Here is a 20,501-nt window from a genome sequence, read left to right as displayed (position 1 = left end):
AGTACAGCAGCCGAGTACCAGACAAATACAATATAGTGAATACTATGTTGTGTAGCATGAACCATATTGTAAATGGCTAGTATTATAATCTTAATCATGGCCCCAGAACCCTCGTGGATTACCATAAACTGCATGAGAACACTGATGAAGGAAAATCTAATTTTATCTAATTGTTAAGACTGGAAAAGCGCTATATAAATTCAGCACATTTACATTTACATCTAAAAATAAATTGTAGTAAAAGTGCCTTTTTAATTGCACAAGCACAACAAATGTGCCATTTGCTACGCTCCTCCCACCTGGGCAATAAAATACCACACAGACAGGCAAAGTGAATTTTAAGGTCGGAGCGCTGCTTGTGCTGGTCGCTGCACCACCACAAAAATATAGAATGTTAGTGTGAATTGATGTAAGTGAAAGTCCAGACTTAAATTCCTTCCCAAATAACACTTTTATAGAGAAAAAGCTGCCAAAGTATAGAACCCAGGTGTTATTTCCTGAAACATACAGTTTATCAACTGAGGACTAGACGTATCAAACCAATTCACCACCGTGGTTGATTAGCAGACCCTGCAATGCTTCCAATCCATTTGTTTCAACAATGCTAGGTTTGACTAAGACAGGAGTTACGTGGTTACACCAGTCACGATATGTTAAACTCAATGAAACACGCACGCATGTGTGAGTGTCTGTATTAATACTCACTTGCAGTGCTACTGGCATATTTGGCACTGCTTGAACGTCCACGAGTGAGTGGTGTCAGCGGTGCTTTCTGCTGCCTTTCTACAGGCTTCAACCCCGAAGCAGAGGCCCTTCGAACTGAGCTGCTGCCAGACTCGGTGCTGCGGTTGGAGAATCCGGTGCTCCTGCCAGTCCACTGAGGGCTGGAAGAGGCCTCAGTGTCGCTGGTTGTGTTGAACGAGCTTGTCCGCTTACGAGGCATCGCTAGCATATCCAGCCTAGAGAGTTTCTTTGTTTCCTGTGGCTGCTTAGCTGGGGCGTTGCCTGCCTCCTGGGACACTCTGTCTGTCTCCGTGCCCTCATTGTCTGAAGCTTCTCCCAGGCGAGCCCGGCGGAGCATGGACGCTCTGGTGGGCCTCGGGGCTAACAAGCTGTTGGCACGATTCAAGGCCTGGGACGTTTTGGAGGTCTTGGCATCCTCCTTCTGAAGGTGCACTGTGTATTTTGTGCGGGTTTGGGGGATGTTAGACTCTTGATCAGAGTAAGGTAAGCTCTGAGGGTCGTCACTTAGGTCTGTGGAGCCACGTTTCCCAACACTACGTCTCAGTCCAACCGGTCTCCTGACAGACTCAGTCTTATTGTTGCTGTCTGCTCCCAGAGAGCGCAACTTTTCTGATGTAGTGGAATGGTGACTTGAGTCCTGACTAGCTATACTGGCTGAAGACCTCTCCCTATGAAGGCCACTAACCGAGGGTTTTTTAGTCAGTGTGTTTGGCCTGGTCTTATTACTATGTTGGCTGACTGTGCTGGAGGTATCCACATCAGACTCAGCAGAAAGGGAATCTATTATTGGAGACGGTGTCTTTTCTGATTGTCCTGCTTGGAGTTTGGCCTCTAGAACAGCCAGAACATCCTCCGTCTGTTTGAGGTAAGAATGAGTGTCCTGATTGCAGGCTCCCTGGAATGATTCTGGGCCTCTCTGAACAGAGATGTTGGGCAATCTGGCATTGCTAGGCCGCTCCTTGGTGAAGCTCTCTTGTCTGATTAACTGGGAAACAGTGCCCTCTTTGGATTCTGGACTCCGTGTAATCTGGCTCAGGATAGGAGCCGACACACCGGGCTTGACTTTTTCAGAGTCCTGGTTACCTCTCTGTTTGGTCATGGTGGCTGTTGAGAAAGTTTTGGTTGCAAGTTTTATTTCAGTTTTAGGAAAGCCCCCATGTTCAAGTTGAGACTCAGCCTCCTCTGACCCGATGTAGAATGACGTAGACTTGGTGAAGATTCTATCTTTATTTTTGTTCTCTTCCGTGTCCGACAGCGGTCTTCTCCTTTGCTCTACAATGGAACCATCATCTGACCTGCTGGCGTCACTCAGACTGTCAGGCTCTACATCGTCCTGCACCGTTAACCTGTCAAGGCTATCATGAGACCTGGGGGGCACCAATCTATTCTCTCCTACATCGAATGTTAAATGTGGGTCATATTGAACATGAATGCTGGGATTTGGAATGTCACTCTTCTCCCCCAGTGGTACCTGGGGCAGTACGCGCCGAGCTCTTGAACCATCGCAGTCGGTGCTGTCGTGGTGTCGGCTGAGCATGGCCTTGTGGATGATTGTACCTTGTGCTGAAGTGAAACAGTTTTAATGCATATTAACCACACATACTAAAACTGAATATCATTCATATTCATCAGGGCGTCTCATTATCATTTCAAATAGACTTGTATCTCGTCAGGTAGCTTACCCCCTCCTGACAGCTCCATCTGGGAAGGCATGTCAAAGAGGCCCGATGAAGGGCCAGATTCTGTGTAGCTGTCTGCCAAGCTGGCCCAGCAAGACATCCACTTAGGAGCCCCCTGTAACACTGCACTTGCTGACTGAACCTGCATGAGAGAACATAATTACATATTTAATATCTTAAAAAGAAAAGAAAAAAGAAGATTAGACAATTTGAAGACAATACAATTTTGAATTATATGATTTCTTTAGTAGGAAATAATGCCAATAAGACAAAAAACCCAAGATGTTATACATCATCGGTTTCATGAGTAAGTACGTTACAACGGACAACAACAACAACGGTTAAAACATGGATTTTTTTTCTCTCCATATATTTAGTTAGAAAGAAAAACCAAGACCATGAAGAACCCAGAGACTGTGAGGAAAGATGAGGCACATCTAGAAATAGATAGATAGAGCAAGAAACCCCAACAAGAAAAATTAAGGTTTACTGAGCACCATTAAATTAATTTTCTTTAAAATTGGCGATTGAATTATTGATTATATCATCCAATCATTGATCACACCCTGAGCAGGAAGGTTTACCTTTACCAGACTCTGTCCCTGTTCTGGAGCTGGCCTCACCTCCCCACAGCTACTCTGCCTATGCTGCTCCCTGCTCTCAACAATAAGAGGCCTAAATGCTGATGATGTTTCTGCTTCACTCTGGTTGGTTCGCTCTGGGCTCTCAAAAACACCAAACACCTGTCAGGAACAAAGCAGTGCAAGTTGATAAGTGCAGGAATGGAGAAAGTGGGACTGCCAATGTCTCATTGTGAGTGGGAATTTTTTTCCCAAGAGACGGAGGACACGGATTATTGAAAAGCCGACCTAGTTCCTTCAAGCAATATGTTTTCATTATTAGCTAAATTTATTTGAATTAAAATTGAGAAAGAAACTTGCCTGATCGATATTGCTCCGTGCCTCTTCTAGCTCTCTATCTTGAACATCTGCTTCAATAGTGTAGGTTCCTGCGTCACTCAGACTGTCCTCGTCTTCAGTCTTGGGGCCAACATGGGGACTCTTGACCTCCACAGTCTGAGACTCCAGGGACATCATGGGGGCCTTGAGGGGAACAGGCTGGTGGATAGGAGAGGAAGTCTGTGGCTGGAAGGAAGCTTTAGATGGAGTGGGACTAGTCTGTGATACTACCACTGTCTCCGTTTTAGCTGGTGTAGGGGGACTAGAAGTATTTCTATCCCAGCTGGCGGAAGAGGACTGCTTTGTTTGTTTGAGAAATTCAGCAGTAAATTCTTGGGCGAGTTTGGACCTCCGGCCGACACTGCTAAAGGGTCTTACAGACACAGATGATGAAGAGCGAGAGGAAAAGCTGGTGTTGATCCGGTCCTCTGTCTTCTCCCTTCGTAGAGAGCCAGCTCTTTGGAAGCCTGTGGAAGGCATGTCCTTCAGGGGAACAGTGTATCGTTGGGTTGCGGGAGTGGTGGAGGCTGGAGATTGGACTTGTCTCTCCCCATTTGGGCTTGAGCTCTTCTTTGCCTTCCCCAGCTGGAGCCGGAGGCCTGAGGGCTCAGGTGGAGATGTGTTATTGGCGAAGGACTGGGAGCGCTTCTTTCTTGAGTTATCATCAAAGAATTCAATGACGAAGGCTTGATGAGGCTCAGCCTTGCCATGACTGGATAGGGACTGAGACTCTGGTGGAGTGTGAGACAAGGGCTCCTCAGAGTCAGGGGAGGCTAAGTGTTGAGGCAGGGAGTCCCTCAGGGGCTGTGGAGACACATGGGACCCAATCTGAGGTTCTGCTTGGATGGAATCACTTCCATTGATTGCAGGATCCCCTGAATCACTGTGAGTACCATCCTCAGGGTGGTTTGCTGAGGATGGGAAGACCACAAGTTAGCACATTACTGCAATCAAAGCTGTTGATAAAACATAAAGAGACTTTGTACAAATGACTCACTTTTGGTGTTCTTCAGAAGTGATGGGTCACTGTTTGTGCTGTACATGTCTTCAGCTGTTGACCTCCTCCTTATCATGCTAGCATTGCTTTGGACCAGCCAATCAGCAACTTTGCTTTCTGCTGACACCACCTCAGTGGGTGTGGTGACAAGCTCTGTAGAAGGTAGCTTCTGCTGCTGGCGTAAAGAAAACTTGGTCACGTGGTCTTTGATCTTCATTTTACCTGGTGTGCATTCATCAAATTCGATGGTGAAGGAGGCATGGCTTTGGACCACGGGAGGTGTGGAGGAGACAACCTCAGTGGTATCAGGGGTGTCCTTGGTGGGAACCTCATTAACCTGCGACTCTGGTTTCTTGGAAGGTCGCTGCTTTAATTCCTTTGTTGGGATCTCAAAGTAGCTAGGCTCCCGGCGGTAGGAGAAGATGGACTTGGCCTGATTGTCAGACAGAGAACTGTTGACCTCATATCTTGACACGTCTTTAGTAGGCTCTGTTAGAAATGAGTGGTGAGAGGCAAGTATTAGTGGAGGTTTTCCATACTGTAATCCACGGAGTGATTAAATGACTATTTCATTTAATTTCTTTTTATCATTTATCTCAAACAATCAACAATGTCACAAAGGAAAAAATCTAATCAAATTAAAACCCCGAAACATAACAAAATAAAAAAGGATTAGTTTGAGAAGGAGCAGGCGGAAGCAAATAGCTTATTTGGTCCTGCCCCTACTTTACAATATCATATTATTACAAAAAAAATAGATATGCAAATACAGCATACAATCTTTCAGGTCTTACAATAACTTACAACATTATACAACAATACCTTTACATTACAATTCCATTCCTACTGTACGTTTCCGTCTAATCTTTTCAGCATTGGTCAAGTAATCATTTCTCTTCTTATGTTTGAACTGAATGAAACTATAGAAAAAATACCATTTTGTCAATAATAGAAACATATGTATGCCCCTTTGTTTTTGAGCTCACAGTTATAGCAAATGTTTTTTGGTGATATTTTTAGGCCTTTATTTCAGACAGGACAGCTTTAGACATGAAAGGGGAGGGAGAGAGAGAGAGAAAGGGAATGACATGCAGGGAAGGGCCGGAACCAAACTCGCGGCCGCTACATCTAGGACTGAGCCTCTGTATATGGGCGTGCCCTCCATCAGGTGAGCTACTCAGGCGCCCATAGCTAAGTAACTTAAATATCAGAGCTACACAAAGCTAAGGAAACTGATTGAGGTGATTGGGAAGTTGCTGACGCACAATCCCATAAAGTGGGAGCCACAAATAACACAGCAGGTAGACTGAGAAAACAAATCTGCCAGTTGGTCTTTGGGTGCCAGTTGGATGTGGCCAAATATCACTTTAGGAGCTCAGAGTCCAGCGGAGTGTAGCTGAGCGGGAATAATCTGTTTCAGGCTGGGTACCATGAGGCAAACAATCACCCTTCCTCCCCCCTCCAGAAGCTTAATCCATCACGAGGCAGACAGGCACTACCCACTGGCCTGGCACAATGCGGCCTGGCTAACAGTCCCCAACTGGCCAGAGACTTGCCTTTGGCTTTACACCATCTATCTCTCAGTGACCCACAAAGGACATCAGATCGCAGTGCCATAGAAAAACATGTCATTACAAATCAGGATATAACTCATAGATTGTGCACATGTGAGTAAAAAAATACATTCTCTTACCTGGAGACTCCTGTTCTGGCAATTTTCCACCTCTGTTCCGTTTTTTGTTGGCTGCGTCCTCATCCTCCCCCCACCAGGACGGTTGGCCATAGAGAGGAGTAGGCTTGGATATTGGAGAATCTGTAGCTGCTAACAGACAAATGTACAAACACAAACACAAGCACAAATACACACCATTAGGCACATGGGTAAACTCAGGTGAGAAAGAGACAAACAAAGATCTACATTTCTCCAGCCTCTTGTGTTTATAAAGCACTACATTTCTGTAACATTATTAAACAATGTTGTTAAGCCATGAAAAAAATAAATAAATGATGTACAACATCGGAGCTCAGAAGGCCTTTGAGCTTTTTACAATTCTGACATTCCCATGACACAGAAAGAGTAGTGAGCGTCCAACTGTGATACAAACTGTATCACGCAAAGCACCACAACATAATCCTTCTCATGCGAATTGAGACGAAGTTAATCCTAATCTTTAGAGACAAAAACTATATATCACAAGATATATAATAATCACTGCGTCTTAAGGGAGACTTCTTGTAGACAGTGAGACGTATTGTTTGCACATTGACCTTTGTATGTAATGAGGAGATGAGGGTTATTTCTCTGATGCTGTTTCTGAACTGGGGTTGAGCTGCTGGCTTGCCAGTCTACACGTGCCAGCCATGTCTATATGGCACTAATCAGATAATCTAGAAGCCGCTTTTTGGCCTGATACATACGATAAACAAGCTCTCTGGATTTGAATGCGGAGGCTTCGCAATTTTAAGCATCCACAGCACTTCACCACTGTTGCCTTGGACACACACAATAAGACATCAACACAGTGACGAAAGAAGCAGGGGGACATGTTACTAATTCCTTTCCCCATAGACAACCCTCTGCTTTTAGCTAAAGAAAACATGGATGAGTGTCTCAACTAAAGTTGACTGAGCACAGCACCTTTTTAGAGAACATAAATAGTTAGAAAGCCGACCCAGAATAACCTAACAAATATTAGTTAAGCAATTTGCCAAAATCCTATTTAATGTTTGTCCTACATATGTGACTGAACACTACTTGATTGAACCCAATAAACTAATTTCCACCATCTGTCATTTTAGTTGGAGGATTTGTCTAGGGTAGCTAATTTTTTGCTTCATCTTTGTACTGATATTTAACCAACATGGTAAGTCAGTACATGCACAATCGGTTAAACAAGGGATTATGCAATAGGGCATTTTAAATCATGTAGTGCTGATGTGTACAGTATTAGAGAAGTATCCACTATCCATTTCATGCCCATTTAATAAATACTAAATAGCCTTGGGTCCTGGCAGAGTAAAGAAGGCCTAACTGAGTCATACAAGTGTCCTGTCCTGAAAACAGCTAGAGAATTGGACACACTCCACATCCTGAACAGCTGCAGGGGAAAACAAGCGAGAGCACACAAAAAATGATGTATGGTGCTCTCGCAGCACTCCATCTCCATCCGATCCAGAATAAACCAAAAGAACCTACATTGTATCAAGGTCTCCAGTCAGTCAATCAAATTCAGCCAAAGGGAATCTATTTGCATGAAGTAAACAGAGATATGCAGGCTCAGTCTGGTTGTGCAGTGAAGTACAGGACATTTTGTGTGTAACACTAGTGCAGCTTTGTTTTCTGTAACAAAGTTTGAAATTCATATCTTCTTGTGACTGTACATTCAACGAGACAGGAGACTAGTTTTGTTATTAATTGGTGGACTGGGTCACAACAACACAAGACAAGACAAGGCTGCTGTCACACTGCACGGGCCCTAGTAAACACGGCTTCAGTGAGCATGTTCAACAAAGGGTTTGCAGTCAGGTTTACAGGATCACTGTGGTTAGCTTATAACTGCAGAAGATATGACTGCACTCCCATCCTTGTAAGGCTAACTAAATGTTTTCCAAAGTTCTAGAGTTTAATTACATATTTGTAAGGCCCTTTGTGGGATATGAGCCTAGTGCTGGAAAAGTCCTATTTTAAGCACCCGTAATTTTCCTTCTAAGCTTACAGAAAGTAAGAATGAAGCAAAAAGCCAGAGAATTTCTAAATCAGCAGCAGCTGGAATAGGTTTTGTCAGTGTGAGTGAGGTTCATTCACAAAAGTGCTTCTCTAAAACTAACTACCAACAAGTCTCTAACTGTTCCACATTTGCCTATACTGGATTTACACAGTACAACTCAGGGCAGAGAGGGCATGACAGCAACTGGAAAGCATAAGCAGAAACAAATCCACCACCAGCTACATGTATAGAAGTGACAACTTGGCAAGAAAAAACCTGCACGCCTTTCTAATTCCGCTATGACACGCATTGAGCCATCATTGCCGTGTTGCAGCACCCCACCTCTTGTCAGCAGTCAGGAATGGCTATAGAGATAAGACTGCTTGTCCTTAACTCTTCACCCCTCCGTTTTTCTGGCAAGCTCTTACTCATTCTGCCAACTCCATGATGTCAAGATCTGTCTTTAATGACACCATAGGATTGTGGCCTCAGCCTATCAGCTCACATGGCACCCTAATCTCACACCAGGGAAGCTCTTAATAAAGGATGCCACAACCGCCTTATCTAGTGATCTATAGCCAAAGTCATATAGCACATGGACACGCAAAGACTTCCTCTTCCTTGCATGTTTGAACATGGTATTCAAATTCACTTTAGTGAGAGCAGTTCCTTCCTGGCAACAAGCACAATTAACTTACTTCTGTATTCATAAAACCTGCTGCCTTCCTGCTTATTTTTTCAATTATGGAGTATGTGCTGAGAGAGTCATTTACCTGTGAAAGACTGGGCTCTTCGCTCAGCCCTGTCCTGCAGTTTGGAAACAGGGCCTTTGCTCTTCTCTGGGCTCTGAAGCTGCTGTTTTTCCTTTGCCTTAGCCTGCAGGGCTTTTATGCTAAGCTGCAACTGGCTGGTGTACTTCTCATGCTGCACAAACAGACAGGGGGGAAAGCAGGATGTGAGAAACCTTCTGCCAACAATCAGTACAGATATACAGTAGCTGTCCTCAGATATGCACGGTATAAGGAAGAATATACACCATTGACCTCTACTTAATGTTTGCTCCGAGTATTTAACCATGGATACCACACACTTACATTTAACAAAACCTGGTAGAAATTTGTGTTTACACTTCAAAGTAGAAAAAAAAGATCTTATTTATCCAGCATTGAAATATCAGATCAATAGGTAATTGTACGTACAAGTCTTTGTGTGGATTATTTTACCCCTTTGTTAGTACGGAATGGGCTTTTAAACTCTGACATTTTGGGGCGTCTTTCATTTGCTCTAGCTGTAGTCAACGGTTAGCTGGGTTGTGTTCAAGCTGAGGCTGCACATGGAAGAGATATCCAGATGACACAGGGACTGGCCATTTACTAGGGTTCAACAATTAATCAAATATGTATCGACATTGAAATTCTGAAGCTGTTATTGACATAGAAAAACATAAAAATGTTAAAAACATTCTACTGCACGTGTAGTCACGTGACTTTGCCCGGACCAGTCAGCTGCATGGAAAGCATAAAGGAGGATAACTCAAACACCGAGTCTGAGTCAACTGAGCAACTTAAAAAACATTTGGCTTCAAAAAAGATGATTTAGAATGTGTGTGATTAACTATCATTTATTTATCGTTTGAGGTAGAATGTGCAAAGTGATAAAAAATTATTTCACAATAAAAGTAATAGAAGAACACTCTGCTTTATCAACAAGGATCTATGGCAAGCATTTCTCCTAAAATAGCACTGCTAGCTTAAAAATGGCATGTGATGTCAGTATTACTTACTTTAAGAGCTTCTTCTGGGACCTTGTGTTGGCTTTTCTCCAGGATATATACATGAGCATGTGGAGGATGAGTTAAAGTGTGCAAACAATTTGTAAATCAATGTTATCATACATCTATTGAAATATTCACAGCGTCTGGCTCTCTAGTCGGATGTTTGTTGGCACAGAGACTTGATGGAAAACATACAAACTCAGCATACAAATCTGTTTGTATGGTACGTGTGCAGTTACTGTAATACTCTTTTATTGAATTTCCTTTCATGCCTAGTTTTCAACTTGCCCCTCCAAGACGATCAAATGTCCCTTATCTACAGCTTGCAAGAAGGTGAAAAACAGATAAGCAATACAGACCTTTTGCAATTCAAACAAACACATATCTTTGGCGACTCACTCTTTGAAACGTGCAACATCACATGCCACACACTGGTCACAAACATTGCTAGATGTCTCTATACTCTTAACAGCTACTCTCCCCCACTGCCCCCCATGTTATCTTTTACCATTTATGAAATTTCTGCTCTGGGGGTCAAAGGGTACAGGAGATTTTCTGTCCATAGTGGACCATAATCTGAAACCCCTGACTGAAAAACCACAGGAGCTTAACATGCCGAAGTAGCTAAAGACCACAGAGAGAAAATAAAATGTCAAAAATGTGTGACTGAAACAGCTGCCGGCCACTGGCTCATTTCAGTGTGGGTTACATAAATCACACGGGACCAATCAAAGTGAAGTCAAAATGACTCAAATTTGAATGAATAACACATAAAAAGGATATCATAGCCAAAGCGAATGACATCAGAGAGCTTAAGGGTGATGTAGGTCTGGTCTGGGATTCTTAAGTCATTCACGAATGTCTGCAAAATAGATAAAAAAACAACAGATTCAAGCTCACATAATTTTCACAGGTCATTATTAAGGTACATGTGTTGACTCGCAGGTGACAGGCTCGCTAATTCCTTGTGGCACACACCCAGTTTCTGTAAGGTGCTTTGCAACTGGCCCTCTTCCCATTGAAAGTTAATCCACCAGCACATTAAAAGTCTGATGAGATTATGTTGTTAAGCAATGGCTGTCTTGCCTTTTGGAAAATGTTTAATGGCCAGGTGATAAATACAACAGTGCAACAGTGCTTAGTTCGCTGATCAGTTGGGCTATCTTCTGCCTGAACTAACAACTGGTGAGAGGGATTCCAGAGTGTATCATCAGATCACTGTAAAGAAAGATAATGCTGGAAGTGTGCAGACAAAAATGGAGGAGCAGATCTTATCCTATGCAGACTAAATAAATATAACTGGGGGAAAAGCATGGACTGTATAAATTAGGGGGAAAACACGGCGATGTTGGATTTCAGTTACAGGTCCTTGCACTGTTCTGCTCTGATTAGTTTGGCTGCAGTTAGCAAGGCCAAAAGAAACACAGTGAGAACAAAGAACAGTTTCTCCCACTGCTGAACTCTGGATTTCATTGGGATAATGGTGCAGTGAAGTGGCAACAGAGCAGTGAAGGGATAGAGGGGGGAGCTGGAGAGTACGACAGAAAGAACGGGAGGAAAAAAGGGGGTCCAGAGCAGCAGGAGAGTCCAGTCTTCTGATTACCGCTGTTCTACCAACCGTCCCCGTCTCCGGCACACACAGAGAGTTTTGTGCTCTGGGACTCGTTTGTGGTGTTGAGACTGGAGTCTTCAGGGAGCCCAGTGGCTGGCTCCTTTATCACAGGTAGTTTGACACTAGAGATGGACTCACTCACCCCGTTCAAGCTGCCCAGGTCCTTCACCATATGCTCGTCTGTGTTTGGGTCGTGGTTGATCACAGCGTGTTGCTTGTCCACACTGCGAGACTGCAATGAAAGTAAAGCAAAAAGTCATTAGATGACTGATCAGTCGAAGGACGTTTAATTGTTTGCACCATTTTTAAGCAAAAACACCAAGCATTCTCTGTTTCTCAAATGTAGGAATTTACTAGTTTACTTATGACAAAACAAGGCATCTGGAAACCTCGGATTCTGGAGAACCGTAGGGTAATTTCTGTGACGTTCCAAGGATTAAATGATTAATGTAGCACATCATTGTTTTTCATCATTATCATTGCTACACTATGATCCTAAATTAGGACCTGTGAGTGGATGAAAACCTAACATTCAACCAGAGTCAGATCCCCTGCATACATACAGTACACTGTGTGCACGTGGTCTACCTTCTATTCACCAGAAGAAAAATGTGCTTACTTACAAATATGCCTGCTCAATTATGCGCTAACTGCACAAATGATTCAGACTGATTGACTCACTCTCTTCTCTGCTCATTAGGCACTCTGGGCCTCCTCATCACAAAGGTTAAAGGTGACTCTTCCCCACAGCCTACTAAGTGGGATAAACGGCATTCGCAGACTCCATGTACTGTTTGTGTTGGCCTATTCACTCGGTGGACTTCCATATAACTTCTTGTAAATACTGTACTGCATAGAGTAAGGGGTTATCAATCAGTTTACCCTTAGCTTCTCTTTGCCCTTTTCATCACAGAGAAAATGTTTGCTCCAGCGCTAAGAAACAGTAACTACACCATGCAGCCACTACTATTGTGTGAGGCATATGATCTATCTCCTAGTCGTGGAGATACAAAAATTAATCACCAGAGACAGACATCAGATGTCATGGAACGGGAAAACATTCAAGTCAAGGCCTATGTGGTGTGACTAAGGGCGCGTTCAAACAATCGTAGGAGTAAGAACTGGTCTTAAGTTTTTGGATGCTGCGTTTCTCTTCTGGCTGCCCCCTGCGGCCCCTATCACTACTGTCTAAATGCACTAGCCCCATTCAAAATGAATGGGAAGACTTGCATTTTTGTCAGACCGTCTAATGACTGTCTGACTGTATGTGAACGCAGCCTGACACCAACACTCAATCTCTGCTTTTCACGCCAAACAGGATTCTCCTGATACAGACATTCAACTGTGGTTTGAAAGGGAAAAATGCATTGAGCTATAAACAAATTAAAAACAGATGAAACGGGTTTAAAAAAACAACAATTTGCAGCAGAACCTGACTGTGTGCCAAGTCAGGAAGCAGTCCTGAGCACCAGAAAAGTCTGCATCATTTCAGACTGGGAGAAGCTGAGGTTTTTTTCTTGGAATAGGCGACGCCTAAATGTGGACATGAGCAACTTTTCAATCTAGCTGCCGTCTGTGGTTGGCAGGGTTTTTCTGAGCGTAAAGCACTGACTAAGGAAAGTATAAACAACAGCTTCTGAGGCAACATTCCTCTTTCGCTGCTCTAAATGCAGAGTGAATAGAAATAGGAGGGAAAGAGTATTATACAAAAACCACAAAGGAAATGTGTTTATAATAGACACTGCATGGAAAAACAACAGTGGAATGCTTTAGCTGTGTTAGAAGTCATTGTTTGAAAGATTATCAGGGGCAACTTTGTGTGGAGGCACTGTCACCAGGTTACACGCTCAGAAATGCACACGCATGAAGCATGTAGGGAGCCTCCCACTGGTGTTTCACATAGTTCTGTGACTAGTGGTACTGTCAGACTTCAGTGAAGAATAATAAATAATAATAAAATTGAAATAATAAACTCAATTTTGACAGACATAAGACACTCTGCTGGCGTTTGCCGTGTAAACACAAACTCCTCTACAATGTCATCACCAAAGAGAACACGCAAAATGTCACACACCTGCAGCATTAGCTCGCAATCATCCCTGCCAACAAAGATCATCTCCCGTGGCAACCGGTGGCGTGTACCAGAGCTGCTGACCAGGAACCATGATGTCACACTCATGTTTGGGCCACGAGTCAGGATCTTCTTAGCATCCTGGGAAAAGACAAAAAAAATATATTCAAAAGACAGAATTATGACATTTTGGTCAAAGGAATCTGATCAGGGTTGAATGAATGACACTTAGGATGCATTGTTAAAATCCAATGGTCCCTGAACAATGTCGTAAATGAAAGCTAGCTATAGTGTGGAGATTACTGAAGGAAGTCATCATCTCACCTAAGTTGGACCTGTTTATCCAACGAATTCCGGTCTGGCAGTCTTACTATTGAGATAATGTAATTCAATAACATCGACCCTATTTTCTACGTTGGTGAGTCAGCCAGCAAGATACAGACAGGTTTCCATGTTTTAACAGACGATATTCAGCATGTTCACACATGTTCACATTTCTTTCTTATATAAAAAAAAAAAAATACCATAGATATTAACTCCTTTAACAGTTTCATTAAGAATGCTGGGAAACATGTTGCAAAGTGGCGCCTGTGAGTGACGTTAGCTAACAAATTTAACTTCTCAGGTTTTTTACTTCCTGTAACCTTGGCTAACTAAACATTACTGCCACAGAAATATTAGCCAGATATGGTATTTATATCTTAACTTACAACTTATTTATTGTATCGTAATGGCAGCACTAATATTTTTTTGGAATTACACTGCGGAATGTGTGAGCCTGTCGGTGACGGTAAGGTTGTTTAGCTAGCCAACGTTGACGTTAGTGAGCCTCCGGCTGGACAGAAACAAGCTTTTTTTCCAATGATTAACAAGGACATAACTTTACCTTTAACGCCTTCTCCGTTTTACTTCTAAGTGAAGCCAGTGTTTAATGTCCTACAGCAGATGAAATTCGACGACCGACATGTACAACAAGAGCACCAGGTAAGACTGGACAGGTAAATTTCGATCACACCCTCTTCTTCCTCTGGGAATGACAACCAGGCGAAACTCTCCAACGCCTCTTCTGCCGACACGGTGACGTAGCTTGACAAGTCCATCAGACGCTGTACGGGTTTGAGCCGAGAGGTGGAGGGAGGTACGAGCACTCACTCTGTTTGTTTTCCGGGTGCAGAAAAAACAGGGGTGATAAAAAAGAGAGCAACGCCCTCTAGTAGCATAGTTAAAACTCTTCAAAAAAATAATATTTGTATATTAATAATAGTCATATTTATCGTGTTTTATACTGTCAAAATATTGTACAGTCTATGAGTAAAAGTAGCAATACCACACTATAAAAATACTGTTGCATGTAAAAGTCCTGTATTCAGAAATACTTTTTTCATAGGTTAAAAAACAAACAAGTATTATCAACAAAACGTACAGTATATGCAAAATGTAAAAGCAAATAAGAACTTATAATGCATAATGAGCCTTTTTTAGATTGTATTATAGATATCATCTTACTTCTTTATTATCACTGATGCTTAACATAAGCACCATTTTAATGTTGAAGTAGAAATAACTGTAACTATGGTAGAGCTGGACTGATAAATAGTCCGGGCCGATATATCAGCCGATGTTAGGTTGTGAAATAGCTCGCTCAGTATGTAGGCCTACCTTGGTCCCCCAAAAAATCTGAGGGATCCATATCAAGATTATTTGTTCATATTGTGTATTTAAATTAAAAAAAACATATTAATGACTTATGCATCGTTATTGAATATTTAACCTCCAAAATATTGCTATTGGCTCAAAAATCCAGTATCAATTAGGCTATACTTTATAGACTAGTCCATACTGTTGAGAGCCTCCATTTGTTTGTGTGAATAAGTAGAATATGTTAAAAAATGTTAATACTCAAGTAAAGCTCAAGTACAGTATATCCAAGTATATCAGAACTGCACTTAAGGACAGTGATTGAGTAAATGTACTTTAGTAATTATACTTTAAGTAGTAAAGTTCCTTGTATGTACTCATGCAAGTAATCTTGTAGAAACCATTATATCTTGTGATATCCGATAAGGAGGCTCTTTAAGTACTCACATATGCTGGTCTGATGTATGTGGATGTATAAGAAGACTGGTGTCTGCCTGCTGAGGATACTTTAAGTGCAAATATGATGCTACTGACAACATCCGGTTTTTAAATGAATGCTGTAATATTACAAAATCCGTGCACGGAAGGCTGCCTGGTAGGCTTTGGGCTCCAGTTTGACTTTATGCCATTATTTTGAAAAATCGGATTACAGAACACTTGTGCAGACCGTGCTAGAATTTTAACCATTTGATTCATCCTCTTTATAGACGATCTTCGCCTCTATTTACGGCCATAGCACATTGTTTATCCTTTATGTGTCTCCCGCTGGCTCGGTCGAGACAACAGAAAGGCAAATAAATCATCTTTAATTAAAAGAAAATGAGTTCTTTATCATAGCAACGAGCTAAAGTAGTAAACTAGGAATTGCAATTTCGTTAGGAATAGAATGGCTTTGAGATTTAAAAAAGTTGATATATTATTGTTGAAAAGTGTGCGGAGCAAATGAGGCACCATAATTACATCCCATTAAAATATAATACCCCAAATTAAATTCAACATGCAGAACACAGTCTGTATGATCATTTGCTCTCAACTATAATCAAACAAAACATCTGGTTATTATGTGTGGATATGGAATATTAATCCAACGGAAATGCTTTTTACATACGCCCAATGCCCGCTAGATGTCGCTCTAAGTCCAATTTAACGTAGGCCTACTGGTCTCCAGTAAAACTTCCATTTTTGTCAAGATTAAATGCAATTTCAAGAAAGCCACAATGTCACGATGTTTCCCTGTGCTCACATTAGATACAAACTAGCATCATTCATTCATTTCTCTTAACACACACTGATGTAGTTGGCCTAAGTAAAACAGGAGGAAAGGCATCTCTAGTCTACAGCGTGTTACAACTAATCTTCCCACATAAAACATGGGTTGTAGGCTATATTGCTCACAGTATACGAGAATTATCAATTCATAACTATGTCATTGAATAAAAAAAATTGGAAAGATCCTAAAACTATGTTTGCGTGTGTGTTTCCCCCTCTACCTCACCCCTGCTCTAGTGTTGATATGAAGGGGCTTGTAGTCAACAGGTTAAACCGGTTTCCAAGGGCCCTGACCTCTGTCACACCCTCATATGAAGAAAAAACACGGCTCCTCCACCCAAATCATGACACCAGTGTCTTCCACCAAGCCCTGTAAAACAGCAATAGGACGTTTACCTAACGAAGACACAGACACGTTGTTAATGTTTTTAGTAACAACTGGGCTTTCCTACTATGACAATCTATTAGGCCTAGCACTTTTAGTCCATGTTTGGATTTTTAACCCCCCCCCCCCTCTCTGTCTCCTGGCTGTTGGAGCCTCATTCCAGATGTTTGGATTTGGATGTTCGGCTTTCAGGAGATCCAGCCTGTCCTGTTGTCTCTTTTTCTCCTCCCTGCGTGTGTCACTGTGTGTGTGTGTTTGTTTCTTTCCTTTCTCCTATCTGTGTGAATGGTGAGCTTGAGTTTTGCCTCTTGTGTGTTTGCGTAGTTTGTCCTCTTCCAGATCTCCAATGTGGAGAGGAGGTTGTGTAGCTCAGGCCTGTTTGGCAACACCTGAAGTCGCTTGCCATCCTCCTGGATCCTGGATATGTTTGCAATCAATCTATATGTTTGTTATCGTTCTACACTGTAATTTTACTATGTTGGTCTATTTTGTACACACAGCATCTAATTGCATGTCCGTCTATAATCCCTCCTCTGTTGCTCTTTCTGAGGTTGAGGTTTCTGAAATGAGGCTCAAAGCCCCTTGAGGCAAATTTGGGATTTAAGATATTTGGCTATATACAGGTATGTCAAAATTGACTTGACTATCCTGTCCAGCGTGCTCCTCTTGCTTTCACTATGTCCTTCAGTTGTTTATGTTTTGTTATGTGTGTATGCTGTTTCTGTAGTTTCTGTAGTTGCAGAGCAGTCAGTGACACGAATGCAAGTTCAGGCCTGCCTCTGCTGCTGACTTTGCACTCTCACTACTGACAAAAAAGAAGATTTCTATATGGTGGTACATACTAATATAGTTTCTAGTAAAACATCGTATGCAGAGAATTTAATCAAGCAAAAAATGCCAAATAGTTTATTAGTTTATTGCACTATAAGTAGAAAATAGATTTAGATTTGCAGCTGCTCTTGCATCTCTCGTGTCTCTGAAAGCTTCAAAATCTTTATATATGTCTGCCTCGCTACTTCTCAGCTATCCTTTTCTAAAGATGCTAAAAGCAAAATATATATGAGATAGTGGCATTTATCTGGATTCACTTCATCACTATCCTACTAATCAAGAGTAACCCTCCTAATGTTCCATACACTTGAAAATCAATGGCAGCCTCCACTGGCTTTATATTATATTTTGGCATAAGAGGAAACATGATTGTCTCTAGTACAAAGAGGAGAGGAGCTCTGGCTTGCATGCTGTGTGAATGACACGTTCCTCCCCCAGGGGAGGCCTGTGGCAGAGCCTCAGCCCCAGCTCTGGGGTGTGTTTTGGGCAGTGCATGCTCGAGTCAGGTGAGGGATGGTTGTCAGGTGAGCGCCACACTGGGCCAAGCCTCGGTCTCGCTGTGTGGCACTGTGCGTTGCAGCTGGCCAAAAGACAGACTGTGAGCCCTGGCTGTCAACATCTGCTCCAGAGACTGTACCATCTGCCCGAAGCCCGGGGGGACCATCTCTTCTGACTCAGACCAGCTGCAGAGCCCCAGACGTGGACCTGAGCAGTCCTGCAGAGGCAGAGAACATGGCCAAGACACCGTCAGAGCCGCTGTGTGCTGGAACATTTGTCTCACACACTTAGCCATGTTTTATCTGTAGGGTGTGATCCTAGTGAGGTTTAGATAAACAACATTGCTGCTATTGAATATTCTTTCACTATTTATTGGCAGAGAGTGAAAGTAGAGCCCACTGACGTATTGCAACTTGAAGGAACTCAGAAGTCTTATGTCTCAGATAGCCAAAAAGAATCCACATTGATGTGGCAAAATTTTCCATTTTCATGAAACTGAAGCAAGTTATGAAAAGTGCAAGATTAAGAAATCAGGGAGAAAAACAAGTAATATGAGATGGTGCAAACAGAAAGATTGGAAAGGATATGTGTGTGAAAACAATAGACTTTTCTTAAAATTGTAATTTCCCCACTGGGGATCAATAAAGAGTATACATTATAGTATACATTATAAAATGAACATCTCAACATTGTCATTTCATTAACAGTGGGAATGTTTAGACAAAGTAATCCATATTTGACAACATTGATGACTTAGCCAATTATAAGATTTGTTAGTGATAGACTTTGTTTGTAGGGGCTAACATAGGAGTTTGGGGGTTTTTAGTCAAAGAAAGACTTTATCCTCCCAATGCCAATAATACATTATCTCCTGATCCTCATAAATGATTGAGGCACAAGGATTAACCCTCCCCACCAAGATATTAATGCGTTCTGATCTGGATTGCACATAATAGAGATGTACAGCTAGCCATTGTTTTTTTTTTCATGACCGCCAGACCAATGTCTAACCTTTGCCTTCTCATCTTATCATTTCAGTAGATTTACTCAACATTGTGGTGGAAACACAACAAGCATGGAAACTAAATACACACTTCCTGCATAACTTCAAATACTAAGATACTCCTCTAGTAAACTAGTAGTCACATGAAATTAAACAATAAAACATTGAGACCATTCAACAAAGCACACTGGGTAATGACAAATTCAACACGTGAACCGGTTGCTATGGACTCGTCACTAGGCTTTCTCCGTCATTGTATATTTTAGCATAAGTAAAGCTGCTGAAGCTGAACATATCCAAAACTTTATTACTCAGATGAGCGTCAATTCGGGAGCTTGCGTGCTACCGCTCCTTCTTTCTTAAATGGCTTGAAAAGGATCTCGAATGCACAATTTCATAAATAATCATGAAGCCTGGAGACCTCCCGTCTCATGGCCTCCAGGCTGAATGCTGTCCGCGTGCTTCGACTTTTTTGGGCCGCTATGTTTTCGCACGTTGGTGTTTTCGAACTAAACAGTATGGCAATCATGCTAATGAATACAAGTATTTGTTCCAGCAGATGTCTTAGTTACAAAATGATGGAAGTAGCAATTAAGCACTTTTGTGTTTATTTGTGTGGGAGAGATTTATTCAGTTTGGGAAATCGCACGGTCTCTACAAAGCTCCAGCTCAAATGGTCTGGCTGACTAAACCGGGAGGGACTCCACTGCGATCGGAGGCTGAGACAGAGAGAGAGCTACATGGACAAATATGCACCAAACAAGCCACTTTGATATGTTGCTGTTTTCATGAATACAAAAGTTGGGTGACCCTCCCCCATAGAATAAAAAAAGTTGGATGACCCTCCCCTCAACAAAGAATACAAAGACATGACCCTCCCCTATTGTCCTCTGGTGGTCCATTCCATAAATACCGAACGGTCCCTTATTTCTTGACTTTATTTGTATGGCTTTGAGGACAGAGCTGTAAGATTTTGTAACAAAAGTCTGAGTCTTCACAGCTTTTTGTTAAGACCTTTTATTTCATCAATTTGAAAGAAACAAGTAAAAACAGTGTACAAAGTTTATATTATTTGTTTACTAAAGCTGGTGTCTTCAGTCTCAGGAGTATGGGAGGGCAGGTACAAAACAAGTAGAAATAAAAAATAAAAAGTATAAAATGAATTTCCCTATTTTCAGAAGGTGACAGCAAAAAGGTAAGCGTGCATAGGAATAGGTAACAATCACAAACTGAACAAAAGGTTTGCAAAAAATTGAAGTAAAAACAATATCATAAAAAACATTACATTCAATAATGTATGATGCACTTTTGAAAAATGATTATCGGTCTTAAAA

General features: G+C 42.0%; 1 protein-coding gene across 5 annotated transcripts in view; it reads right to left on the bottom strand.

Moving 5' to 3' along the window:
• cep170ba (centrosomal protein 170Ba) overlaps positions 1 to 14,669 on the bottom strand; it is a 28,705-nt gene extending 14,036 nt beyond the window's left edge. For 3 of the 5 annotated variants that reach the window (XR_004326862.1, XM_032499855.1, XM_032499857.1), the window contains exons 1-12: positions 14,430 to 14,669; positions 13,547 to 13,684; positions 11,615 to 11,704; positions 10,644 to 10,722; positions 9,870 to 9,928; positions 8,860 to 9,010; positions 6,073 to 6,201; positions 4,380 to 4,868; positions 3,365 to 4,293; positions 3,008 to 3,166; positions 2,427 to 2,565; positions 706 to 2,307 (exon numbers count right to left, since the gene is read on the bottom strand). Coding sequence is in view for 4 of the 5 variants with exons in the window: in XM_032499855.1 (XP_032355746.1) it covers positions 706 to 2,307; positions 2,427 to 2,565; positions 3,008 to 3,166; positions 3,365 to 4,293; positions 4,380 to 4,868; positions 6,073 to 6,201; positions 8,860 to 9,010; positions 9,870 to 9,928; positions 10,644 to 10,722; positions 11,615 to 11,704; positions 13,547 to 13,651 (3,931 nt within the window). In the remaining variant the exon portion in view is untranslated. The remainder of the gene's footprint in view (positions 1 to 705; positions 2,308 to 2,426; positions 2,566 to 3,007; positions 3,167 to 3,364; positions 4,294 to 4,379; positions 4,869 to 6,072; positions 6,202 to 8,859; positions 9,011 to 9,869; positions 9,929 to 10,643; positions 10,723 to 11,614; positions 11,705 to 13,546; positions 13,685 to 14,429) is intronic. The other 2 variants (XM_032499856.1, XM_032499858.1) reach the window with 2 other exon arrangements.
• Positions 14,670 to 20,501: the final 5,832 nt, after the last annotated feature.

This window comes from Etheostoma spectabile, chromosome 20, assembly GCF_008692095.1.
Source record: "Etheostoma spectabile isolate EspeVRDwgs_2016 chromosome 20, UIUC_Espe_1.0, whole genome shotgun sequence".
NCBI lineage: Eukaryota > Metazoa > Chordata > Actinopteri > Perciformes > Percidae > Etheostoma > Etheostoma spectabile.
This window is presented reverse-complemented; position numbering and strand designations above follow the sequence as displayed.